This window comes from Dinoponera quadriceps, unplaced genomic scaffold (assembly GCF_001313825.1).
Source record: "Dinoponera quadriceps isolate SergipeBrazil2010 unplaced genomic scaffold, ASM131382v1 scaffold396, whole genome shotgun sequence".
Classification (NCBI taxonomy): Eukaryota; Metazoa; Arthropoda; class Insecta; order Hymenoptera; family Formicidae; genus Dinoponera; species Dinoponera quadriceps.
The window spans coordinates 53892-78653 of record NW_014554609.1 but is presented as its reverse complement, the minus strand read 5'-3'; the positions used below and the strand labels follow the sequence as shown (position 1 = coordinate 78653).

At 45.0% G+C, this 24762-nt stretch overlaps 1 protein-coding gene across 10 annotated transcripts; it reads right to left on the bottom strand.

The window, feature by feature from the left end:
* Window positions 1-734: 734 nt before the first annotated feature.
* Window positions 735-24489, bottom strand: LOC106740545 (steroid hormone receptor ERR2). 10 transcript variants are annotated; one of them, XM_014611699.1, is made up of 9 exons: window positions 24372-24489; window positions 23395-23541; window positions 7483-7632; window positions 6151-6264; window positions 5938-6067; window positions 5216-5437; window positions 3996-4136; window positions 3705-3907; window positions 735-3415 (listed from the first exon to the last, which is right to left on the bottom strand). In XM_014611699.1, exons 3-9 carry the CDS (start codon window positions 7624-7626, stop codon window positions 3080-3082), a joined length of 1290 nt encoding a protein of 429 aa, XP_014467185.1. In that variant the 5' UTR covers window positions 7627-7632; window positions 23395-23541; window positions 24372-24489; the 3' UTR covers window positions 735-3079. The 10 variants fall into 10 exon arrangements, with proteins under 10 accessions (XP_014467185.1, XP_014467190.1, XP_014467186.1 ...); XM_014611704.1 differs by having other exon boundaries at window positions 23525-23541; XM_014611700.1 differs by having other exon boundaries at window positions 24384-24489.
* Window positions 24490-24762: the final 273 nt, after the last annotated feature.

Below are 24762 nucleotides of genomic sequence, written 5' to 3'. Positions count from 1 at the left end.
CTCTAATACCTTAGCATNGGCGGGGAGGTAATTATAAAGATATCAAACAGCGGGAGTTGCATAATAAAATCGTCGGTGATCGATCGCAAAAACTTCTCGTCGAGAGAGAAAAGAAAAGTCAAGAGTCATAGCAGGGGAATAGCACGGAATTTTCTACGAAGAAAAGAAAAAAGGGGAGGGGGAGAGGCAGTTCCCGGACAAAATCGGCGGCGAAGTATCGCATTCGAAGGGGAACATCTCGCGACGATATTCCGATATTCATTTCCTGAGTGAGAGGAGTTCGGGCGAGAATTTCGAAAAAGCTCGCGCGAAAGTATATCTGGACTGCTGACGGATGGACGTCGTCGATGGACCGCCGATCACTTCCGAAACGCACGGATTTCATCAGTGACAAAAGGCGCGCGAGGTAAAGACGCGTTGCGGACTCATTTCCGGCGGTCGTGGATGCGCCGAATAACGCGAATATCACAGTTAAATGGGGAAGCCCATCGGCTTCAACGAAGACGAGAAACAAAGGAGAAATGTCGGGGTATCCCGTTACATCGGAGAACATCATCGAGAGAAAACTCGGTTTTCAAAGGATCAGGATCTTAATAAGAAACCGAGAGACGCACAACCGACACAGTCGGCGGGCCTCGCGCGCAGACTTTACAAAGTACAGTTCATTCATCGTCGTGGACGCTACTATCGGCAATCTCACGATATACTTCCGAAATCTATGAAGTTTTCTCTTGTTTTTTTTTTCCCTTTTCACTTTTTCAAAAATGCTCACGAAAAGGCAGTATATGACCCCGCGAGAGAAGCAGACGCGACTGTGAGACAGAATTTGTCGAGGGAGTGCGAGATTATCTACGAATTTAAATGCAGAAAGAATCGAAAGAATCGGAGAGAAAAAAAGAAGAAGTTATCCGCGTGAATTTTACAGATTATGAACAGAAGATAGGACAATCCTGTGAGAAACGAGGAAAAAGCAAAGAGACGACGCTAACCTTGCTGTTAAGAGAGAAAATAATCTGCGTGTCCTGACTTTATTGCATTTCAGTACCCATGACGATAGTCTCACTCATGTAAGTACGAGACCCAGTACGGCTTTTACCAGTTCGGTTACACCGAAAAGTCAGAACTCGATCTTCTGTAACTCAACGTCGATCGTAGCTTTCTAAACAGCCGAGTCAAATTCCCCTCGCAACGGTCAGTGTATACGCAAGCGATAACAGGCAGCATCTGGAAATCGATAAAAACCGTCGTGGGGCTCGCGACAACAGTCGTCGAACGAAGCTGCATAAAATTCTTCATCTTCTCTATGTGTATGTGTGTGTATATATATATCTGTATATACATATATATCGTTCTCTCTTTATAAGTTCTCGGTCGTGAGTAAAGGCTTTCCGTAGCGTTATGGTCGCGTGTCAACGCGAAAGTGATATTATGCGCGTAACTCGCTGATCTTCCGTAACAATATTATAATAATTAATGATAACTAGACAATGAAGATCCCTGAATAATACATACAATAATATTAATAATAATAATAGCAGTAATAATATTAATAATAATAAACGCGCGCGTAGTGTAGCAATAATAAGGAGGATCGTAAAAATAATATTAATTATTTTTAATAATAATATATATAGCAATATATTCTCCTGCTCTTTCTCTCGTGTGGCACGGTCAAACAACGTATCACGATTACTTTAACAACCGGTTAAACATTTCTACTGTCAACGAAACAGCGTTAACCTGGACAAGATCCTCTATCCTCGAAACACGAGATGATTCAACTTCCCGCGGAAGTTGACGTTTCCCTGGTTGGAACGTTCCGCTCCGATTCTCCATCGCTATATCCATGTCCCATTACTAATTTTCGCACGCATCAAACTCGATCTCATTTATTGTACAAAGTTGTATTCTAAAGATATTGTACAAAGACGTATTTTCTACACCGCTATATATAACTATGGATGTTCAATATACATATGCATACATATGCATACATACATATATATATGTATGTATGTGTATGTCTGTATGTATGTATGTGTACATATATACATACACACACACACACACACATGTAGCTATCACAAATATATGTATCGATTAACGTTTCTTACTTGATTTTCTCACATTTAAGCTATTATAATTACATGTGCTAATGCAAACGAGGCAATATACATCACGCTGAAGGTACACGATTGAATTAAAGTTCCTCCCGTTAGAATATACTGAATGAAAGAGAAGAGANGGGGGGGGGGGGGGACGCAACAACCATGAGAACTCGGAGAGCGACAATCGAGGGGAATGCCGCTCGCAGTAACAGTAATTTTGATTGTGTTCTTAATAACCAGCATTATTATCGTTAGTACATCGTTAAACACCCACAGTTACTACACGTTATCTTGATCTGTACAATCACCGGCACGGTGTTGCGATCGTGACGATCAAACGGGAACGTAATTACGCCTAGTAAAATTCAATTCGATTCGCCCATATCACTGGCTTCCGCACGCCATCCTGAACCCCGAAGTAATCTTCTCACGTATGTATCTTGTACCATCCCTTTACGCAAAGATCGCCTTTCTTTCTTCCTGTACCTGTAAATGGGGTACTCGAAAAGGAAAGTTTTGGATACTTCGAACAAAGACTACGGATGCCCCATAATCGTCCTAGCGCGATCGATCCGCGAGCGATTCACAATATAATAATAGCATTCGTGAAATCGTCGTGTAGCAACACCGGTCAATAAGCCTCCTGTTCCTATCGCTGCTCCTCCTCCTCTCAACGCTCACCCTTTTACGCACGCAAAGAAAGAACAATGATTCGCGAATAGTCCGGTAGAAAGTAAAAGGAAATCGCAGAAGAAACTGATAAATTCATATCTCTCCCCCTTTCGCACTATCACTCACACTGGTATCTTCAATTGGCTGTGACGTTAAGCTGAAACACACTTCCTCTCCGCCCGGTGACGACAACGTAGATTTGACTTTGAGACTTTGACAGTCGATTTTGCGTCGGCAGGGTAACAAACTAGGCTACCCAGTTTTCTTACGATGACGACGGAGCGTGACACGTGGTCTCATCAGTAGCAAACCGCCTCCAACATCTCCACGAAGAGCTTGTTCATCGGTACTTTGCCCGTTCTGTATACACTAGACCAAAATCGCCTGACGATGCCGTCCGCTTGCCTGAGACTGGGTAGTACTAGGAACATGTTCTGCGTGGCGCGAAGAGCTTGACCGGGCCTCACCGCCGCTACACAGTCCGACAAGGAATTCAAGATCGAATCGCGGAAACGGTAGAGCGCTTGCGGCTCGTCGGATCTGGCGTCGCTGTTCGCCAGGATCAGCGCCTTCAGCACGTAGTACTCCTCCCGCGTCAAGCACAACCGCTGGATCCTTTCCACGATTTGTATACACTGTTTAAAAAAAAAAAAAAAGAGAGAAAAAGACGCGATACGGATGAGAAAAGCGTACAGTAGGCGATCGCCAAAGAGACGAAAGATGACTGCGATCCACGACGATCTACGGCGATTTACAATGATCCTCGCATTATGTGGTACACTCGAGGAGCTTACATTTAAATCGTCAAGTATGTGAAAACATATTTCCAAAAAGTGGATCTAAGAGAGTGAAAGTGAGCAATAAATTGCCGATAATTAGTATGAATAGAGACGGTTGCGTATAGAGCGGTTGTAAATCACTTACGTGCGTGTACAAATCCATACAATGGCACTCGTGCGCGAGTCTCTCGTCCAACGTGAAGTCTTGCGCAAACCTCAATCTGCCGTTGTTCGGCGTACTTCTCCATGCTAGAGTGAAGGTCAGTATTTCGGCCCATGTGCTCTGCAGAAGCCGTATCTGATCGTTCAACGCTAAGCTGCTAAATCCCGGAATCTGCTTGGCCCAACCTGCGCGAAAACAACCAAATAAGGTGCTGGTCGAGCGAAGAACTTCGGGAGTCACCGATATGCAATACAGTCTAGATGGTGTTCTTACCGATTATTCCGACCAATTCTCGATCGTAGAGATCCGACAATTGGCCGAGAACTCTCTGGTCCGTTTCCAACGTATGCGAGATATTGGACACTTGAAGCATATCCGGTTCGCAGGCAGTCAATGCCTCGACCATTTTGTTATCTGTAACACACGAGACGAGTGTCTCTTTGCTTAGATTGCCTCAGAGCGATGCGCTAAAATGTCTATCTATCAGTCATTAGCAAACATAAAGAGTGCGGACAATCTCATAAGAATGAAAGAAACGATGAGTTGTGACATAAAAAAAGGACTGAGGATTGCAACCGAAATCAATATAAAATGAGGAACTATAATATCAGAGTAGAAATACATGATAAGAATCCGATATCTTACTTATCGTTTCAGTAGGGACTGCCGGCGCTACGTTAGCTTGAAACATTGAGAACAATTCAAAGTTAACGGCGTCTCTCGAGAGAAATGGAAAGAATGGTGTAAATCCTTTTATTATGTATTGATGTAAATATCTTTGTCTATGACGCTTTGTCTATGACAACATTCACAATCTATGTCGTAGAAGATAGCCGACTTACTGTCGAAAAGGATAGAAAATCGAATCTTTCGACTATAACCCGCTCCCTCAGTCATATTATTAGACGTACTTTAATTTTTTACAATTCATTGACTTCCGGCCGGTAGCTTTATAAGACGGCTCATCTATCGATCGAATAATGTTAAGGAATTATTATTCTATAAAAGGAAGGCATTTTTAACGAGGTCATTTCATTTGATCATTTACAACGACCTTGAACAAATATGAACCTGCGCCAGTTGCACTGTTGATAACAACGAGAGCAGACGTGTTTTGAGCGTGTTATTGAAATTTAGTTTTATTTTCGTTTATTTGTGACTTTGAGCCTCAAATTACATCTTCCTTGTTTACTAACAGTCGCGAAAAATCATTTTTGTGTGAAAAATATATAATATTGTTTATAAAAATTACTTATTAAAACAAGTGATTTGACACTTCGATTGCGAAAGGTAAAAGCGCTGATTGGTACGGAAAATCACTCTAATCGAGTAAAAATAAAATTAGTAGCTTTCCTTCTCCTCTAAACTTGTATTCTATTAAAAAATCAAGGTGCGTCTAATAATATGGCCAAGGACTGTAGTTGCCTCTTTTATTTTCCACCGAGGAATCAACGTGAAATACGACGACGTAGAGCCGCATGAAAGACAATTACCTTCTAACGTGGCGTTCTTGACAGGCGTGTAAGGATCCGTGGATCTTCTGTACTTCTGTCGGCCGCCCCTAACGCGATCTAATCTCACGCCTTCCTTCAGCATGCCTTGTCGCAAGCATTTTTGAAATCTACACGCCTGGCATGCCTTCCGCCTACGTTTGTTTATCTCACACTCGCCATTCGCGGGACACGTGTACTCGATGTTTCCTGTAAAATTACTGGCTATTTTATCGTAATATACGCGGTCCTGTCCCAGATAGCACCAACCGGTTGTTAGGCATTCTAGGATGTCCCAGACTCTCTCTCTCTCTCTCTCTCTCTTTCTCATTCATCGGAGGATTGTTCGCCGTGAGCGATTTGTTAATTCAATTTTTCTCCGCGAAACACGACGTTACGTAAGAAAAAGGCCTGACGTTTTAAATGGCCTCACACAATCTCTTCCGCATACCTAATCATTGATAAATCAAAGGCGCATCCTTGTGTGGTGTTCCTTACACCGCACAGATATAATATTTGTATTGTGCTTCTCAGAAGTGATGAGATGGCAGTTCGCTGTCCTGTTTATACCAACGAATCTCGACACGGACAGAGAAACTCACACATCGGCTTAACATATGGAATTTCGTACAATCGATAGTGCAACGCGCTAGTAAACTAGTCCTTGGTGCTATCTGGACGAATTATTGCGGCTTGTAGCTCGAAGATCGATAAGCCTCTCTTACCTTGTATAGTCCTTTTGAAGAAGGCCTTGCACGCTTCGCAGGAGGCGACACCGTAGTGGAAACCGCTCGCGACATCCCCGCAGACCAGGCACAGTCTTCTGGGCATCATATCTTCTTCCTTGACACCATCCTGCGCAAATGACGCAACGATATTCGAATTAATCGCACGTGTAGCGGCCGGTGGGATTTATATGAGAATTCGCGGTTACGCACATCCGGAGCTCCCAAAGGCTGCGTCGTGGAAGAACAATGGTGCATCTCTGGACTCTCGGGACTACCACCGCTGTCGCCATAGTCCGGTGGAATGTCCAATTTCGTGCACATAGACTGCAAAGATGTACGATCCAAATGATCAATTGACCGACCCAGTAATACGACTAATAATAAATGTTCAATAGATTATAATGGATGGTAAGGATAGTGGAATGATTAATGGCTGCCATAGACAACCATTAACTCGTTGCGGTCTTATGTCGAGCGTCACTCGACACAGCGTTTCGTTCCAGCAAGTCCTATATTGACAGAGTCTTCATCGTACGCTAAAAGAGAAAAGATAAGAGCTACGGTGTAGCATATCCCGAATAGGCCATGCTTCTTGAAAGCTCATAAATGTTTTCCAAAGTAAACGATACCAAGCGGATGAGCGATTGGCGAAATCTGTGCGGACCGGCTGGGACGAAATTGCGAATACAGCGCGGACCGCAACGGGTTAATGATTAACACACACACACATATATATATATATATATATATATATATACACAGAATATCTGAGTGTACAAAATTATAAGGCGCAAATGTCATCGACTCGATGTAGTGGGAAAAAGCAATGGATGTTCAAAGGAACGTCCCTCCTTCATTTGCTTTCGAATTCTCAATCCCGTAATTTCCAAGTTTGTACTTATAAACTGTGGTATTCTGCATATGCGTGGAAATACAAAGTACCTCGCCGCTACCGTCATTTAATGGCAATCTAATGTTCCCAATTGGGAATCGGTTTCTCCTCAATTAGTATATAGTAAGAGAGATTATCAAAAATCCTATCAGTTCGAGGAAAAATCAACTACACTCCAAAGTACTCGCCATTAATCTATTGAAAGCCATAGTGCAAAGTCAAAACACGAAAATATCAGATCGATATTATCAATCATTAAATATATACTTCCATTGGTTCGATATATAAAAAAAAACACGTATATGAAATCATCTAAGAAAAAAATTACGCTTCGTAGCACTCGTTTATTTCGTTAATCATATTAACATTTTTTTGGAACAAAAAGAAAAAAAAATACAGAATCATTTTTCCGCAAAACGCTGTGACACGCGACGATTAGAAAGCACGAGGTTCAAGCAAAAATTTCATTCATTGCGGCGATCGTTTTGTGCGCGATAAAGCTTTCGTTTCCAAGATCGTCGTCGGTTAATGAGTTTCGAGGATTGATGCGGTAACGACACGATGCACGACTCTGTACGTCCCGTCATGAGGAATCGATCGACGACCGATCGATCGATCGATCAATCGAGTTCTCTCAACAACTTTAATACCTCCTGATGCTGAAGGGTCGTGGTAGGCGAGCATACTTGATAATTTTGCGTAGGTGTCGTCGGATTGTCGATCTCCTGCTTGATGTTCGGCATCGTCGTCCTGTTATTCCCGATCATACTTTCCGTGGTAGCGCCAGACATCATACAGACCTGTCGAAAGATACGAGAGAGCGATAACGTAGTCTCTATTCCTGTAGTGTCGGCGAGGACGTATCTCGTAACCGCGGAGATCGCGAATTTCACTTTGATTATCGCGAGACAGAGANGGGGGGGGGGGGGGAAGAAGGAGGAACGCCGCGAGAGTGTCGATTATTCGTGATGCGACGACGGGACAGGTTGTGCCGTGGGCATCGTCACGAAAATATAATAAGAGAAGTCCATCACGCCCGCCGCGATGATCTTCTCTGCAACGTCGTCGTCGGTTGCATCTTTTTTGCGGCCGCTATATTTAAGTACGGCCAACGCCTTGAGCATTTTTAGAATTGACTTCGGAGAATTCGCGGTAGCGCGCCAGCCAATGCCTCCCGGCGAAGATCGCGGCCTTTTTTCCTCCATGGGCCGCCGATCTATCTGCGTGCCGCGTACACGACGGGAGGAAGCCCGGTCCATTGGAAAATATGAAAACTGAGAACGCCTGGCGTATATTTATTACGATACCGTGCTGCGAGCACAAGATACGATTACCTGGGTAACCGCTGACTCGATGGTAATTCTAGCCACACTATTTCAGATATCGATGTTTGTGTGTGCGATGTGTGTATGCGCGCGCGCGCGCGCCTATGTATAACAACACTTGAGCTTGCAACAGAAGCAAATTAATTCGTTCGCTTTTATTCGTACAGCTGAACACGGTGTCTCTCTCTCTCTCTCTCTCTCTCTCTCTCTAACGATCGTCCGGTTAGTTTTTGTGTGTCCTTACAGGCGCGCTCTCTCTCTCTCTCTCTTTTTCTCTCTCTTGAATCCAAAATAAATGCTCGAATCCTGAGTGAAACCTTTGTGTGTCTCTTGTCTGCAAACGGTCCAAAATCGTACGGCACATCCGATGTTCTCTGATAACGGATTATTTGAAAACTTTTCGCTCGCACGAGAGCGACCTCTTGTGACGCACACACAGTAGCAAGTAACATAAATAATAAAATAAAAAACGTGCGTACAAATTGGTCCTTTCCGTTCTTTTTTCGGATTGGCTCGCTTTCTTCGGTGTGTGTCGGGCATATGTTATACTTCGGCACGCGGCCACTATCAATATATCACGTGCGAACCTTGAGCATTGAGCCTTAATAAACTTGACCTTCCTTCATTTTTTTTTGTTAACTATAATCGCAAAAAGCCGTCTTGACGCACGATTTCTGATTAAAATGTAAATAAAATTAAAAGAAAATTCAAATATCCACAAGACGATAGAGAGTGTTGGAACGCAAAATTCTTTTGCAGCACTGCCATCCAGTCTCACCGAAACAAAAAAAGTGAAATAGTAACTGCTTCCTGGCAGAAGAAGTGACAAAAGTGATCTCTCGGACATCAAAATAGTGGTCAAAAGTAACATTATTTGTCGAATTGTGAGAATAACTTTAAGGCTATTTAAATAAAAAATATTTAGTCTTACCTTCTCAGGCTTATCTTTTTAGATAACACATAACGAACTCTTTTCATAGTACGGTTTGAAAGTTCATAATAAGGAAAGATCAAGGGCGGAAGTGATCCAAGTTTTCTGAGGAGATTTATTAAAANTATATATATATATATAAAACGCCTATATTTTACAAATTTAACAGCAGCTAAGGAAGAAAAGTGACTATAGTGACCCATTTTGGACGATATAGTGAATTTTTTGACTTGTCGAGAAAAAATGGCAAAAAGTGACTCAAGGTGATTGGATGGCAGCGCTGCTTTTGCGAGGTTTTCTCGATGCGCTGCATTTAAGGATAACAAAACATAACAAACGCCTCGATGATAATTTGGCTGCCGTTGGGCGAAACTACGTTAACAAGCGGCTTGGGTGCGCCCTGGAATAGAGAGTCGGCGAACAAAGTAACGGTGAAAAGATTGCGTAAGCTCCCTTTCTCCTTCCCTGTCTGTTCGGTCTCGTTCAGTATCCGTGTGTCGTGTGCCCGCAGAAAGCGAGAGTCGCGCGAACGGAAGGAGGTGGAGGAACGTCTAGTCGACCTTGAACTTGACTTTTTTTTTTTTCTGACACGAAGACGCCGGGCTTTCGCTCGCGCGCACCATAAACCTCGATCGGCACATATCGCGCTGAATTTACAACGGAACCGGCGAGATCGGAAACCGCGATGAATTATGTCTCAACAAAAGTCGGGTTACGGAGGGGCGTTTCACTCCGACGAGATACGGGCTCGATACGGCGACTAAATGGGCACGACCTCGATCAGACCGCGATTTCATCGATCTCACCGCGATCCCGGTGGTGAGATTCGTTAATGCGAGGGGCCACTTCGCTCGCTCCGGACCGCGATTAAACCGATCGGAATCGGAAGATCGCACGGATTCAACGTGACGTCGAAGCATGCGTGCGAAATCACAGAATCACGCGGCGTTTTATCGCGACTGATTCACTCTTCTCGTCGTCGCTCGTAATTACAAATCTGCTTCCTCGCGATTACGGTGATATAAACACGAGCAAAACCGATAACCTCGTGCCTGCTCCCTGCTGCTCCTCAGCCAAGGATCTAAAAAGGGCCGGCTGATCGCTAAAGCGGGCTTACACTTGACACATCGCGGGACACGTCGATGCGACCGGCCTTATGTCTATTACAATATATTGCAGCGAATGGCTAAGGGAGGGAAAGGGTTGCGTAAGTGTCCTCCCTCCGTTCGATCCACGTTTGATTGAGAGCTCGAGAGGAGCGGATGGGAGAGAGTGTGTCGTGTATGTGTGTGATTGTAAGAGGGGGGGAGAGGGGGGGGAGAAAGAGAGAGAGAGAGAGAGAGGCGAGAAGAGGCCTCGAAGCGTCTCGCCGGCCTTGAACTTGACTTTTCTGCGAGAGAGCGAGAAGCTGCCGTGCGCGTTCGCGAAGGCCGCGCGGAGCCACGGCATCGCAATTTTAGACGCCGCCGACTGCCGGCGGAAACGGCCGACAACCACGACCTTGGGCCTCTCAATCTCGTTTTATCTCATTTTATCTCCTCCTCTGTCCTACCTTCCTGCTGCCTGTGCGTCCGTGACTCTCCTCCGTTCGCCGCATCGGCGCGCAACGGCGCGACGCGACACGGATCCTGATGCTGCGCTACCGACACCTTTCACGGACGCGACGCGCCGCCTGTCTCCGACCGGTGAATGAGCGGAATCGCGAAAAAGAAAAAAACCCGCGTGAGAATCATCCGGACATTGCGCTAAGTGGCCGGCAAAATGAGTCGCCCGGACTTGACGGTGCGAACTACCAGTGATTAATTTTGTTTCTTTCTTTTTTTTTTTTTCTTTCAACTAAATGACTATTCTCTAAAAGATTTCAAGCAGAATGGTTCTTCGATCATTGCATCGGTACGCGGAGAAAAAAATGCAGTTGAATCAATAGAATTTCCCACAGCAGCGTAATTGGAGTAAATCTTCTTAATTAATGGCAGATGTCATTAACACTACCATGTTACGTATTGTTTAAAGTATTCGTTTTAACGATATCGCTACCGAATCAAGGAGGTTTACTCCAATTACGCGTGCTGTTGAAAATTTTATTGATCCAACAACATTTTTTTCCGTGTATCTATGTTTAGGTGTTACGAAGAGCTCCGAATTACTTGGGTGTCTAGGAGTCCGGAATGTCAATTATCGATTATATGATGTGACCCGTCGCGTCAAGTGTGTATTTAGGAATATGTCATTATCGCGATATAATAACCAAATCGCGGTATGCGGCGTCACGCGCGCTCGAGTTAACAGACGAGTGCACTTTACCGACGCGGGCACTAATTCGTTCTGAAATAATAAACGCATGATCGCGCGGGCGTATAATTGCGTTTCCACAACAAATACAACATCGGGCAATTGACGTGCCGCAACGATAACTGTGTCTAAATGTTATGAGCGGATTGGAAGACGAAAAAAGAAACCTCGTCACGCGAAGGGGTGGCAAAAATTGTCGCGCCATCGGAACGCATTCCGGCGAATGGCATATTATTTAATCGGCGCAGTAATCGAATCACCATTGCTCCTATCGAGTTGATCGCGCTCCAATCTCGAAAGCGTTCCGGCCTTCGGCATCGAAATTTTCAAGGCTCGTCGCGCGAAACTTGTCGTTGCAGTCGTTTTCGAACGGGTCGATTACGTAAGCGAGAAAAAGCCTCTCGGCGGAGCGGCGCAACAAAAATGAGAAAAAGGAAAACGGATATTTCGCCCGGCGAGTGTGGGAAATCGTAATTTCAATATAACGACATCGATCGGGGAAGAAGGGAAATTAGTCGACGCTTAACCGTGGTAACGGAGTAAGTAACAAAATAAAATGGCCACGCCATTAGAATTGATTGTGGAAAACTCGAACGCTCTTCCCAAGCTTTCGAAGTTTTCGAAACTTTCGAAGTTTTCCAAGTTTTCGACGATCTCTCTCTCTCTCTCTCTCTCTCTCTCTCTCTCTCCCTTTCCCTCTTTCTCTCTTTCAGTGATGTTAAATTTTTGAAGCGTTCACGTCATTTCCGCCCCCGCATCTACAGTCAATTACAATGGACGAAGATGACGGAGATTAGAGACAGATGCTACGAGGAAATCGGACGTTGCTAAATAACAATGATTGGACGCGATGAGAGCCAGCTCTTAATCTCGCACGTGACCGAGTAAACAGCATCGTATAAATCGTGCAAATTAAGATACGTCGTGATTAACATCGGTCTATAAACAACTACTTATCTGTTGCCAAGTATGATATCGATCGATAGTGCACACAATAATTCGCATAACCGTTGTATAACGAGTGTGCAATTCTTCGCCCATTTCACCCGAGAAAAAGAGAGAGAGAGAGATGATTAAAACACACCGACAGCTCGAAATCAATGAACATTCTTACGTCGGCGACGCGACGTAACCGTGACGAAGTGTGCTGGAATAATTATCGCACGCGTTATCGACGGATGTCGAGGAAAAGTCTAGCCAGCTAAACACACGCGACATATCGAGTATCGACCATCCTTTTTTACTCGGTCCGCGGAATAAACGTCGTCTGTTGTTTCCTCCTCTCCTCCCACCACCCCACCCCTCCCTCAATACAGAGCAACACAGTTGCGGCATTTTTCCGACGCCTCGCTCGGCTCCGACGGTCTCGTCTCAGGATTTAATTAATTAATATCCGATTAATGACATTCGCCTCGTGATTCCGATGCAATAATTCTCGCATTTGTCGGCGCTGGCTTTACGAAAGAAATAATTATTTTTCTCCAACGACATTGTGCTCACAGGTTTCTCCTTTTGCTATCGAAATGCTTGAGACGTCAAATGCGTAAAATTCGCCCGAGATGGCAACAAGTCGACGACGTTATCTATGAATTATTATAACAATTTGCTCGCGCTCGCGCACGCACTCGGAGCCGCGGCTTTGTGTTATGCTCGTAGGTGGTTACGGAATTAGAACGCGAAAAGAACAGATCGATCCCTCGAGGATGAAGACCCTGGGTCGCGGTCAAGGCCGCGGCCTTGGCGAGAACTACGCTCCGATTTCGCATCGATCTTATCCAATAAAAATAGCGCGATAACACACGGCCGTGTGATTTCGCGATATTAAAACGGCAGCGGGTATACCGCGGGCACACGCGAAACACGCGACATCTTGTGGGTCTTGGAACTTGGAAGGATGTGATTTTGCAAAAGTTCATAAATCATTGGCGCGGACTGCGCTTGTCCAGGTAAACCAGATTTAGCGGCTCGCCACGTCGTAACCCAAATCGCGTAGTTTTATGTTATGATGTACGAAAGAAAATTTGTTTAACAGGTATGTTAAGACAATAGTACTAAAAGTCCCTCCTCCTATCAAGCTTTCGAAAAAGATTCAAACGCACGCATAATGTGTGAGAAAATTATTGAAAACTTTACAAAAGAAACAACGTGACTCATGCCATTTCATGTAAAGGCATTACTCTTGACCTTTTATTTTTATTACTCGTTAAAACTATTATTGATTACTGTTGATAACGACAACGATGTCTTTTTACGTCACGGGATCTAAAAAGAAAGGGAATCCCCGCGCGATATTCACGGACAGAATAAATTAGCTACAGTTACGGGTCCAAGCAACCTTTAACAGGATTATTAGTGTAATCCTGAATATCAAAAATATATTAGATTTTTCACGATTATTACCTCCTGCTGGTCACGTATCAAGACCGCCGCTTACCAGGAAACTTCCGCGACGTAAAAAAAAAAAGAAAAAAATAAAATGCGAATGATCGTCGGTGGCGTTTGGGTCTGAACCTGCGACGGCAGACTGATTAGCCGGTAGGAGAGAGAGAGAAAGAGAGAGAGAGGTAGTAGGCTTCACCTCGATCAACGAGCGGCGGAATCGCGCTCTCGGTGTCGAGTCGTATCGTTGGTGGGGAGCGATAATAATCGTTCTCCAGAGCCGCGCGGCGGCCCGGAGGGGAGTCAAGTTTAAGGCCGCGAGACATCAATGACGTCATCCGAGAGAGAAAGACAGAGAAAGAGATAGTGAGCGACAGGGCGAGCAAGCGAGAAAGAGAGGGAGTGAGGGGGAGGAGGGGTGAGCAAGTCCTAACCTTGGACAATGTGCGAAACGGGCCAAATAATCGGGCGGACAGGTACGTTCCCGACATAGAGTCGATCGAGGATGTCGAGGCAGGCACATAGAGCGGCCAAACCTTCCGATAACACAGATTGCTCTGTTTATACAGGGTGTTCACGTAAGACGCGCTGGCCGAATGTCTCCACGATGTATCGGTGGTGCGATGCGCGTCGCGAATATTATTAGTCACCAACATCATCCGCTATCCACGCTACAAACCGACGCCGACACGTGTCTGCGTCTCTCGTATTTTATTCGTGATGATTTTCTCGAAACTGAGCGATAAAGAACACAAGAACGGAAAAAAGAGAATAAGTTTCCACAGCTGAAAACTAGCTATCCATATGATCCAACTGAAATTTAGTTACCAGATCCTAATTTTTAGCTGTGGGAGCTGATTCTTTTTTTTTTTTCAATATAATAATAGGAACATCGTTGTACTTTTCATTCGTTCTTGAGAGTAATTTTTCTTTTTTCTTTTTTTTTTAAAGCATGTGTGCACTTTTTTCACGAATGATCGATCGATCGATCGACCGACGACACCCCTGCGACAAGCATAACGATGCGGCACTCGAGGTATCTCGTGACTCGAGATTCGCCCGTCGACGTTGGGCGCATGAGAAATGCATCGGCGATCACCCGCTGATCGTCGTATGCACGTGTAGCGTGTGTAAGCGGCGGCCTTCGCATTGCTACTCTATCACGGCCGCGTTCCGCTTCCTACCCGCGAGCACTTGTTTATGCGCAACTAGCGGTGTCGTAATACGTTTTTCAATAATCCGGCGAGAATTCGCGCTAAGTGTCCGATATTGCCTTTTTCCGCTTGACTCGTTGCATCGATCTCTGAATTGATATTACATCACTGGCTCGATACAAAAAGTCGATTGCGCTTGTCAGATGAAAAACCAAAGAAATCGAATGATTTCGAATTAATTGAAACAGTCATCATTGACTCGAATATATTTTCCATGCCAGGGATTTTGCGATGTCCTCTCTTAAAAAATTCAAATCGGTAATTTTTATAAAAACAGAAGTGAAAAGAAAAAAAGCGACTCTACATTTTACGTGCACTTTTGAAAAAGCAATCTTTCCACGATAAAATTGTCGGAATACTTTCGGAATTATAAGCGAGCGAAGATAAGCTTCTCACGAGCCTCAGTCGTGCAAAATAGATAATAGAAACTGCTCTCGTCGGTCAATTTCAAGTGTCGATTGTCGAAGCACTGAGAACATCCTTTGGTTATCGAGAATACTTACGTTTGCATAAAGCTGACTCCGCACAATGTGGCAAACGTAGGTAAACGTTGGCAGTTACATTTATATATGTTGGACGAATATAACATATACATGATGATATAACATTAACAATATAACATAACATACCTAATCAATACAATTGCCAACGTTCGCCTATATTCGGTACATTATGTGGAGTCGGCTTTAGAATGAGTCAAGGAGCCGCGCTTTCTTGCGTTTGATCGCTCGGCGGCAGATCGTCTCTTTATCGGTATCTTTCAATCAAGCGCTCATATTCCAAATACACGAGTGCCGGCATTAAATTCCTCGTTAACCTATTGTCAATTTGCCGGGAGGGACGACGTGTCTCGAGACGAGACGAATAATATGCATCGTTATAGGGTCGTTATCGATATTGAAAACATCGAAACGACAGAGAGTTCAAGTACGCGGCCGTGAAGGAAGATTAAGTTAGGTTAGTACGTCGTAGGCGACGGATGTATAGACGAGACGCTAAATAATATCATCGATGATAACGTAAACGCGATATTCCGCCACGCAGATATTCGTAGTGGCCCCCCCCCCCCTTCCCTCCCTCATGATCACGCACATGGAGTTGCGTAAGAATCGCGACGGGTATGCGAGGTGTGGGCCTGCGCGAGGCACGTATCGTAGCGCGTGTGGAGCGAACATAACGCACCACTATCGCGACCATTGTCCATTTGAGAGGAACATTGTCGGGAATCAGTCGCGAGAGTCGTGCGAACGAGTGAACTCTCAAGTCGCCCGAAGAGAATGCCATCGAAAGAGCAATAACTCGAAAATAGGTGGCACGCGGGTATCACTCTCAAGTGGACACGAATAACTTGCGCTCGATAGCTACAAAGCAGAAAACAAAGTCGATTTCTATCATCTCTGTGAACAGATAAAATTGTAGATGCAAATTGTTTAGAAAGGATACTGGCAACTTTCTATTAAAGTGGCGAAAGTGTATCGAATTTGAGTCGTGACTATTCAGATTGATAAAAATTGAAATAATCAGGTTATTAACCCTTTTAGTGCCGGGCGAAAAAGAGGTGCTTATGCGAAGATAACCGGCCGATTTTACTAGGATTTGGTAAAAGGCTCATAAAAACCAAACGAAAAGCAATATTTAAAAATTATTTATTTTAATTCTCTCGTAATGAAATTAGACTATTTATAACGTATTTTAAATTTATTCTGATAGAGATCTCTCGCAATGCGAATAGTAAAACACTACAAGGTGCGGGCCGATATATCGGCTCTGGCACTTCTCGCCGGTGTAGCAGGAGCCGATATATCGGCTCCCGGCACTAAAAGGGTTAATATAGCTATTATTACGGTTCGGCACAATAGCACTTTGAGATCTTTTATGATATATTGTTCGATAAGTTCGTAGGGACTTTAACAAAACATTCAATGTCGTCACTTTTACAGTTGAGTATAATTTTATAAATAAATGTACTGATCGTTTTTTTTTTCGGGACATGTCACCGAAAAAACGAAAAAATCGAAGTTGTATCTAATTAAAAGAAAATCAGTTTTGAATTTTTCGTAAAAATCTTTACGAATTTATCGAACAATTCGATATATTTTATCGGATTTTTCAGTTTTTTTTTTTTCAGAAACAAAACAATTTTATTGATTATATAAAAAAAAGATTCAAGTAAAAAATTACTTCAATACTCCTTAGCAAATTTTTATTTGAATCAAGTAAATATTTTATTTGATAATTTACCAGGAAAAATTTTACTTGCTTCAAGTAAATATTACTTGAAGTAAAAATTTGCTAAGAAACATTAGAATAACCATTTACTTGAGTCTAGCGCTTTTCTATGCATAAACGACAAGATATTGTTTCTCTTGACAACTGCAATGTTGCAAAAAAATTTGATAATCAGTCGAAGAAGGAAAAGGAAAGCAGAGAGCACACATATACACACACACACACACACACGTCGTCGTCACGGTCATAAATTTCGGCGCACGTAAGAAACGCAATTGACTCCACATGATATTCGGGTGCTCTTTCACGCGGCCCGCTTCTCGGCCGAAAAGACGCGTGAATCGGCGGCTGCGCGAATCTTCTTTATCGTGGAATGAGGCGCGAAATCGTCGCGAGTGTCACCGCACTGGTGAGTGCATTCGCATGAACGCGGCGGGTATGTTGAGATGTCCCAAAACTGCCGGATGCTCGGAACACGAATACTTGGGCCAATTTAAGATAAATTTTACGCTTCGTTTCATACTGAAACGTGACGCGCCTGTCCGCGATATGTTTCGCGTAGAGATTCAATTCGTGACTACCAGTAGCTGAATCAATCGATTAATTATCGACACTTCGAATTATATTAATACTTCGTCATAATTTCCATAATCGTTACCCTGCCGAAAAAAAAAACCAGATGGGAATTCATATAGGAAATCCATATGGAACCCGCATGGTTGCTCCTGGGGATTTCTACTAAAAATCCAGATGCTAGATAGGAATCCATGTGGATTTCTATATGAATTTTCACGAACCATGTAGATTTCTATATGGATTTCCATGGGAATCCATGTGGAATTTCCAACAGGGTATATCTTTCAGATCCTAATCCACTGTCAAGATAAGTGTTTTAGGAACAACGCGAACGCGTATGAAAGCAAAGAAGCGAGGAAGTAAAGAAGAGACGCGCTCAGGCCAACGAAAGCTCATCGTCCGGACACAAACTAATAGCCAAACGCGCGCTCACTCGAGCACGATCACAACAAACAGTTTTTTTCTCCAAATATTATCCCCTGTAATCGAGGACGTAGAGAAGCTCGGCAGATAGTTGCTGTTTTCAATCAGTTAGTTACTTGATTGAAAGCTCGAATATCTGGTAAACTCTTTGCACATCTTCGATGTCGCGTTCTAACCGCATTTTCGCGTAAACGTATAAGATAAAAGTACTAATGTCTGGACACGAACCACGTATCTGACTTAACTCTAGACATTGTTTTTCTGCCAATTAAATATGAATATTCAAGCTTTCAACATAAAATATATGTACATATATTAAATATATTTTGTTTAAAATTGAATAGTATATTAATAACACGTACCTAATTGTGGATACTCTTGTTGTCTCGATCTTTAAAACGCGAATGTTTAAAGGTTAAACGTCCTTCATTTTAATCTTTATTTTATAGAATGTTTAATTTTTAAACATTCATATTTTAAAGACCGAAGTAACAAGAATATTCACAATTAAGTACGTGTCCAGGCACTCGCGATCTTTCGTCTTGCAAGAAGATTCTCCGGCGGACCGACGCGAATCAGCGAGCGGAATTAGTCGCGGACCGCGGGATAGATTATCTAACAGGCCGACTCGTCGTAACGTAATAATGACCGATTTGTCGCGAGATAAACGACCAGCGCCGACGTAAGGATCGAAGCCGGTCTGCAATTTCGGCGAGCTCGATTCCCGACGTTGACAACCGCCACGGAGCCGAGGCAGAATTGTCGATCCGGCCGCGTTCCGTTCACTCGAGAAAATGAAATCGTCGCGTTTCGTAAAATTGCAGAAAGAAAGGACGAACGTGAGGGGGGTCGGCGTCACGTGCGTGCGCGCTTACGGCATCCGAATCTGTGCTGGATGAGGAGAGCGACCCTGCTCCGACGATATCGACGCCGGTCTGTGCGACTATATGTATGTATATTTTACGATCCTTCAGTAGAGGATCGCAAAGACTGAGATACCGGGCCCTGTAAAGCCGAAATAAAATCGCGCGTAAGCCGCCGAACACACGCGTTCAGTCGTGAAATCGCACGAGGAAAAATCATCGAAATCATGCGCGCACTCCAACCGCTCGATAATCGCGGCTCACCTTTATCATAAAAATGCAACTATCGATCACATGATCGTGCGCTATATTTTAATTTTTTTTACCGATAGCTTCCGTCGCGTTCTCGCACGGAGGAAGCTGGGTGCGGGAGGTGCGAGGACGGCGCGCGCAGCACGTAAACAAAACCACGAGATCGCGACGGTGCGACGGTGGAGACGAGAGAGTTACGTGCCGTAACACACGTACACACATGCACGGCACTTACCACGTCGTACATCCACGCATCCATGGCTGTCCTCGTCCCACGAGCGTGGCAGCCAAAATACAGACGCACGTAGCCTCACGACCGGGACCGACGGCGCGACATTCGGCACAAATTAGTCGTCCGGCGACTCCGTTCGTACCGCAACGCGGGCGCGAACGAATGGAGCGATTCCGCGCCCGTCTGGATTCGAACCGCACTTTCACACCGCGACGCTCACGCCAACGCGGGCCGGACGCGACTGAAGGCGCTAACATCGGCGCTCTAAGTGAATCCGACGGTGCACGGCGGACCGTCGCGCCGCGTCGCGCGAGACGAGTCGATGCCGCGCGCAGCTGCGTATTCGTATCGATGCGCGCGATGTGCCAGAAGGCCCGATCTCAGATCATCCTCATTCGTTATCCTCGTTTTGCATATTACCTGGGAAAAAGTCACTCGAGTCGAGCCATTAGCCGATAATTCTGCCCTTATCAGATCGGAGCGAAAGGTTCGTGCCGTTTTCTTAAGTTCTTGTATGCGCCGGGGGTTACACCGACTCGATTATTCCCGCAGCTTGCGAGGCCGCCGCCGTCGTCGTCACGCTTACATCGCTAATTGCTCAAACTTTCGTCGCGTATTACTTCTCCGAGCAAAAGTTGCAACGCGACGGCGATGCGTTTCGTAATGCAGAAGGTACGCCTCAACGAAATCCGCAATAATATTCTATCGCAGTTGCAGTTGCACTGAATTAGGCAACGTCGAGAGATATATCGTCGCCTTATCGTGCTTATCGCCGATAAAACGCAGCGCGGACTGTTCCCAATCTGAAACGCAGATGTACCGCCGTCGGCGAGCCCCGGCGTGCAATGTCATTTTGGGAGGAATCATGGCCACTGCCAATCGGTCATTGACATTAACACGACTGCCGTATCACCTTGATACCGCGGCTCAAGCTTTATCGTTCCGAGCTTCAAGCGGCTTTTCGTATCTACGCACGCTGATTTATACATCCTCTCTGCCTCTTTCTCACCCCCCCCCTCCCCCTCCATTCCCTCATCGCTGTATCGCGCTCCACTCCTTCCAAGAAACAAGGAAGTAGCACATGTTCATCAAGTATTTTCGCGCAATTTTTGCGCAATACTCACAGTAACGATCTCTACTAATGATTCACTATAATAATATGCTAATGATATATACGAATGAGCGTCATCGATAATGGGAAAAATACCTCAGACGCACTAGATACTTCATGTTTATCCAATTATTTAAAAGCGTTTAGCATGCAAATTGAACGATTAAACTTCAGGAGAAATAAATCAGAGAACGTCGGAATCGTCAATCTTTTTTTTTTTTAATTCAACACTAGAACCGCGGTTGGATCATTTTTTGCCGCTTGTAGATTTTTTTCCTCACCTCTCTGGACTTTCATTACTGAGAAGTCTTTATCATGAAACAATTAAGCAATATCATAAAGATCAAAAAAGTCAACGGATAATTACAAAAAAAAAAAGGTGGGTCAAAAGTGACACACCTGCGATTCTAGTGTTAATTAAACTATAAGGGGTTTAATTAACACGTAAATGGGGGAAAAAAAACAGGCGTCAATAATCATTAAAATATTAAACGCTCGTTGTGCTACTTTATTATTCCCTTCAAACGGAGTCGTTAACGGCAATAACCATCATGATCGTCCTCGACCTAGAGAAGGAAGAATGGATAGGTAGATCGTTCCTAGAAAAGGAACGTCTCAACGACTCTTCCTCTCTCTCCTCTCTCTCTCCCCCCGACGGGGACCAAGTAATGCGTTGTCTCGCGACGCTTCCAATGTATTCCACGTATTCCGAGCACCATGCCGAACGGCATTTACGTATGTACGAGCGAATTGAATTTTCCCTCGCGGGCAAGGTGGGCGTGCGGACGGGCGGCAGCGGTGTAGATCGATCGAGCGAGCGAAACACTCCCATCCCGAGTCGAGCCGCTGCTTTCGCGTTTCGACTTCGTCGTCGTCTCTCTCACCGCGAGAGCGCGAAAAGGCCCCGGCTCGATACGCTACTGGCACTAGACGCGCCGTGTGTATATCGCGACGAGTAGGTGAGAGCGAGTGGGTGGGTGGGTGGATGGATGGATGGTTGGTTGGTCGGTCTGTCGGTCGGTCGGGCGGGCGGGGGCGACGACGGCGGGCGCGACGAGACTCGCGGCCGGAGAGGGAGAGAGAGAGAGTGAGACACTGAGGGTTGAGGAGGGGGAGGGAAAACGTCGGTGGCCTTGAACTTGACTGCCGCCGTTTTTGCGCACAGCCACCGCGGCGTCGCCCGCCCAAAACAGCCCACCGGCGTAGACATATATCGAACTTCTTCTCGCCTACCGACGGCGACGATGACAGCGGCGGCGACGAGTGTGATGGTGGGTGGTGGTGGCAGCGGCGACGTCGGTTGTCGTCGTCGTAAACGATCCATCTCTCATCCACGCCGCGAACTAAAGTGGCTGATCGGGTACTCAGTGAGCGCGATTACTGCGGGTCTGTTCAATCAGTCACGCTTTGTCTTTTGTATTCGGTTTCTTTCTTCCTCGCATCTCCCAAGCATTCAGATACACGCTCGTTTGTTTAATCTCAAATACGCGAGACGCGTCGAGAAGTATGGCCGAAACGAGCAAACTCTTACGAGTATCTTGGAGAAACGCCGACATTTCTCTCGAGGGAATTAATGTAAAACTTGCGTAGATGCGAGAGATCAATTGGCAATCCAGTGCCTATGTCATGTATTTATCGCGATAACTCTCTCACACACATACACATACATATATATCTCGTACTAAATGCGAAATTTCGAGGATTTATCGTACCCGAAGTATGGAATTACAAAGAACTCCCCGATATCACGACATGGAAAACATTGTAAAACTGCACCGAGAAGATATGGAACGTTTGCGCTCTTGTAAAAATATTGCCGATATGAAAAACAAAAGAAAAAATAACAGAGACGGTGCCAGTGGCATCGGGCAATCATCCGATATATGCGCGATGCTAGGGTTGAGGTAGGTAGACTTGACGCGAACCGGATCGATATAGCACTCTCACTTTCTCGCATTCCCGATGTACAATGACGCACACGTGCCTGCGTGTCTGGAACAGAGACTGGGACCGGTGTAATTTCGACGAGTTCGATTTCTGATGCAACAGACACCACGAGGGAAAGGAATGGGATGTGATAATTGCGATAATCACGTTTTGTTGCTCGTGAATAATAAACGCAAGAACCGCCGTCACGTGTCCGTGACATCGCAGAACTCGGGAAAATTGTACCGGCTCCAAACCCCTGATCTGAAACGAGCCACAGCGGGAAGAATAATCGATTCGAAACTGCTCTGAATTATCGCGTTTGATGTATACGTGATATATTAATTTTATATATATTGAGATAAATTATGCAGGAAATATATCAACTATATATTTTTCTGTGCGCACGTTTAAACGTGCTCTTAATTCTTGAGAGTACTGACGTAAGATGTCATCGAGACGGTATGTAAAATTTTCGTCAAATTTAGGAAGTATTGTTGCAAGAAGTGTTATTGAATACATACTGAATATTGCGTAATAGTATAAGTTAGATATTTCAGGTATATGTAATCTGCAATGAAAATTTATTGGAACATGCGACGAGCAGGTTTTCATTTCTTCAGATGCGCGAACATTGAATAAAACAATACAAGCAAACCAAGCCGATTATTTTTTCTACGGGAGTTACCGCGCGAAATAGGTTAAACTAAGTGAAAGTGAGGAATCTCTATTTTCCCCCCTTGCACATTTTACACCAAAGTTACAAATCCATCGAGCGCGCCCGCGAAAAGAATTCCTTTCACACTTACCCCCGTTTTTTCGTTTCCACCACCAGCTACTCTGTTCGACAAGCATATCCCACACCAGCATTAAAGTACAAAAATACGTGTCATCGTTCTCGAGGGTTAAAGGTTAGGATCCGTTAAAAGCCTAGCGTACCTCTTCTACAACTGATCCTGCAACACACACAGGATCTCGTTTTTCTCTTTCTTTGAACGATCACGTCTGGATGCAAAGACTATTAAAAAGTACACGGAAAAACGGGTGAAATGCCTTGCATTTCTTCCGATGTCTGTCACGTGTGAGACAACTTGCTAGAGCCGAATAAATAAATGCATCGCCATGGCGCATCGAAGGTAGCCGTCGGTAACGAAGATATTCGCGTGCTCGTCCGTCGATATCGAGATTTCGAATTCGCAACACGAAGCGATTTTCGCGGGTGATACGCCAGCTGATGCATCAGCCACGGCCGATGCAGTTGCACATGTAATGCCTGCGCAATTGTTTCGTAATACCTCGTTATTATGGGAATCTCGCCGGTGTATCTCGAACGAGAATGAAGTCGCATCCGAAACGCGCCCGGCAGTTTCAGCGAGACGTCAAGAATCCTCTCTTTGCGCGATTCGTTGTGGGACGAGGCCCTTCTGGAAGATGATTCGCAAAACATGCACCGCGAATTCGATCGATGGCGATCACGCTCGTAACGCGGCTAACTTCAGACAGCGACCTCGGGGGGGATCAAGGCCGGCTCGCGTGCTTCGAATATTCCGTGACGCAAGAGCGGATTGAGACGAATGATCGAGGAAAAGGGGAGAAATAAAAATAATACGTACGACGAGTCACACACACGCGCACATATATAGTACACACGTTGTAAACGAGCTCGTAACAAAGATGGCGGCCGACGATTTGGCAGATCGTCGATATATTGGCCGTCGCGCGGCCACGATGGATCTCATGATTCCTAACAAGCGCGAGCTTATCATCGTGGATTGCACTTACTCACCGGAATGCTCACCAGCTCGATCGCGATCTCCCCATTGCGCTGCGAGCTATGGCCGTTCGTTTTCACGGCAAAAATGCCCGCTTAATGGCCGACTCTGCCGTCCACCAGCGACCGAAACTCCAGGAGAACTGCGCGGGGGGAGAGCGCCACCGGGCATGTGGCGCCATCGTGTGCGGGATGGCGAAATGTGCCGAAATCGACGAGGTAAGAAATTCGTCCGTTCCACTTGTACTTTTTACACCTCGTCGCGTGGAATTCTCTTCGCTCGCCTCGTGTAATCGAACATATATCTATTTCCGATTATTGAAGCGGATAAATGTAAGACTGAAAGACCCGATACTCGACATATTTTTCCTCTCCTCTCTTTTTTCCGACATTCCATTTCGGTCTT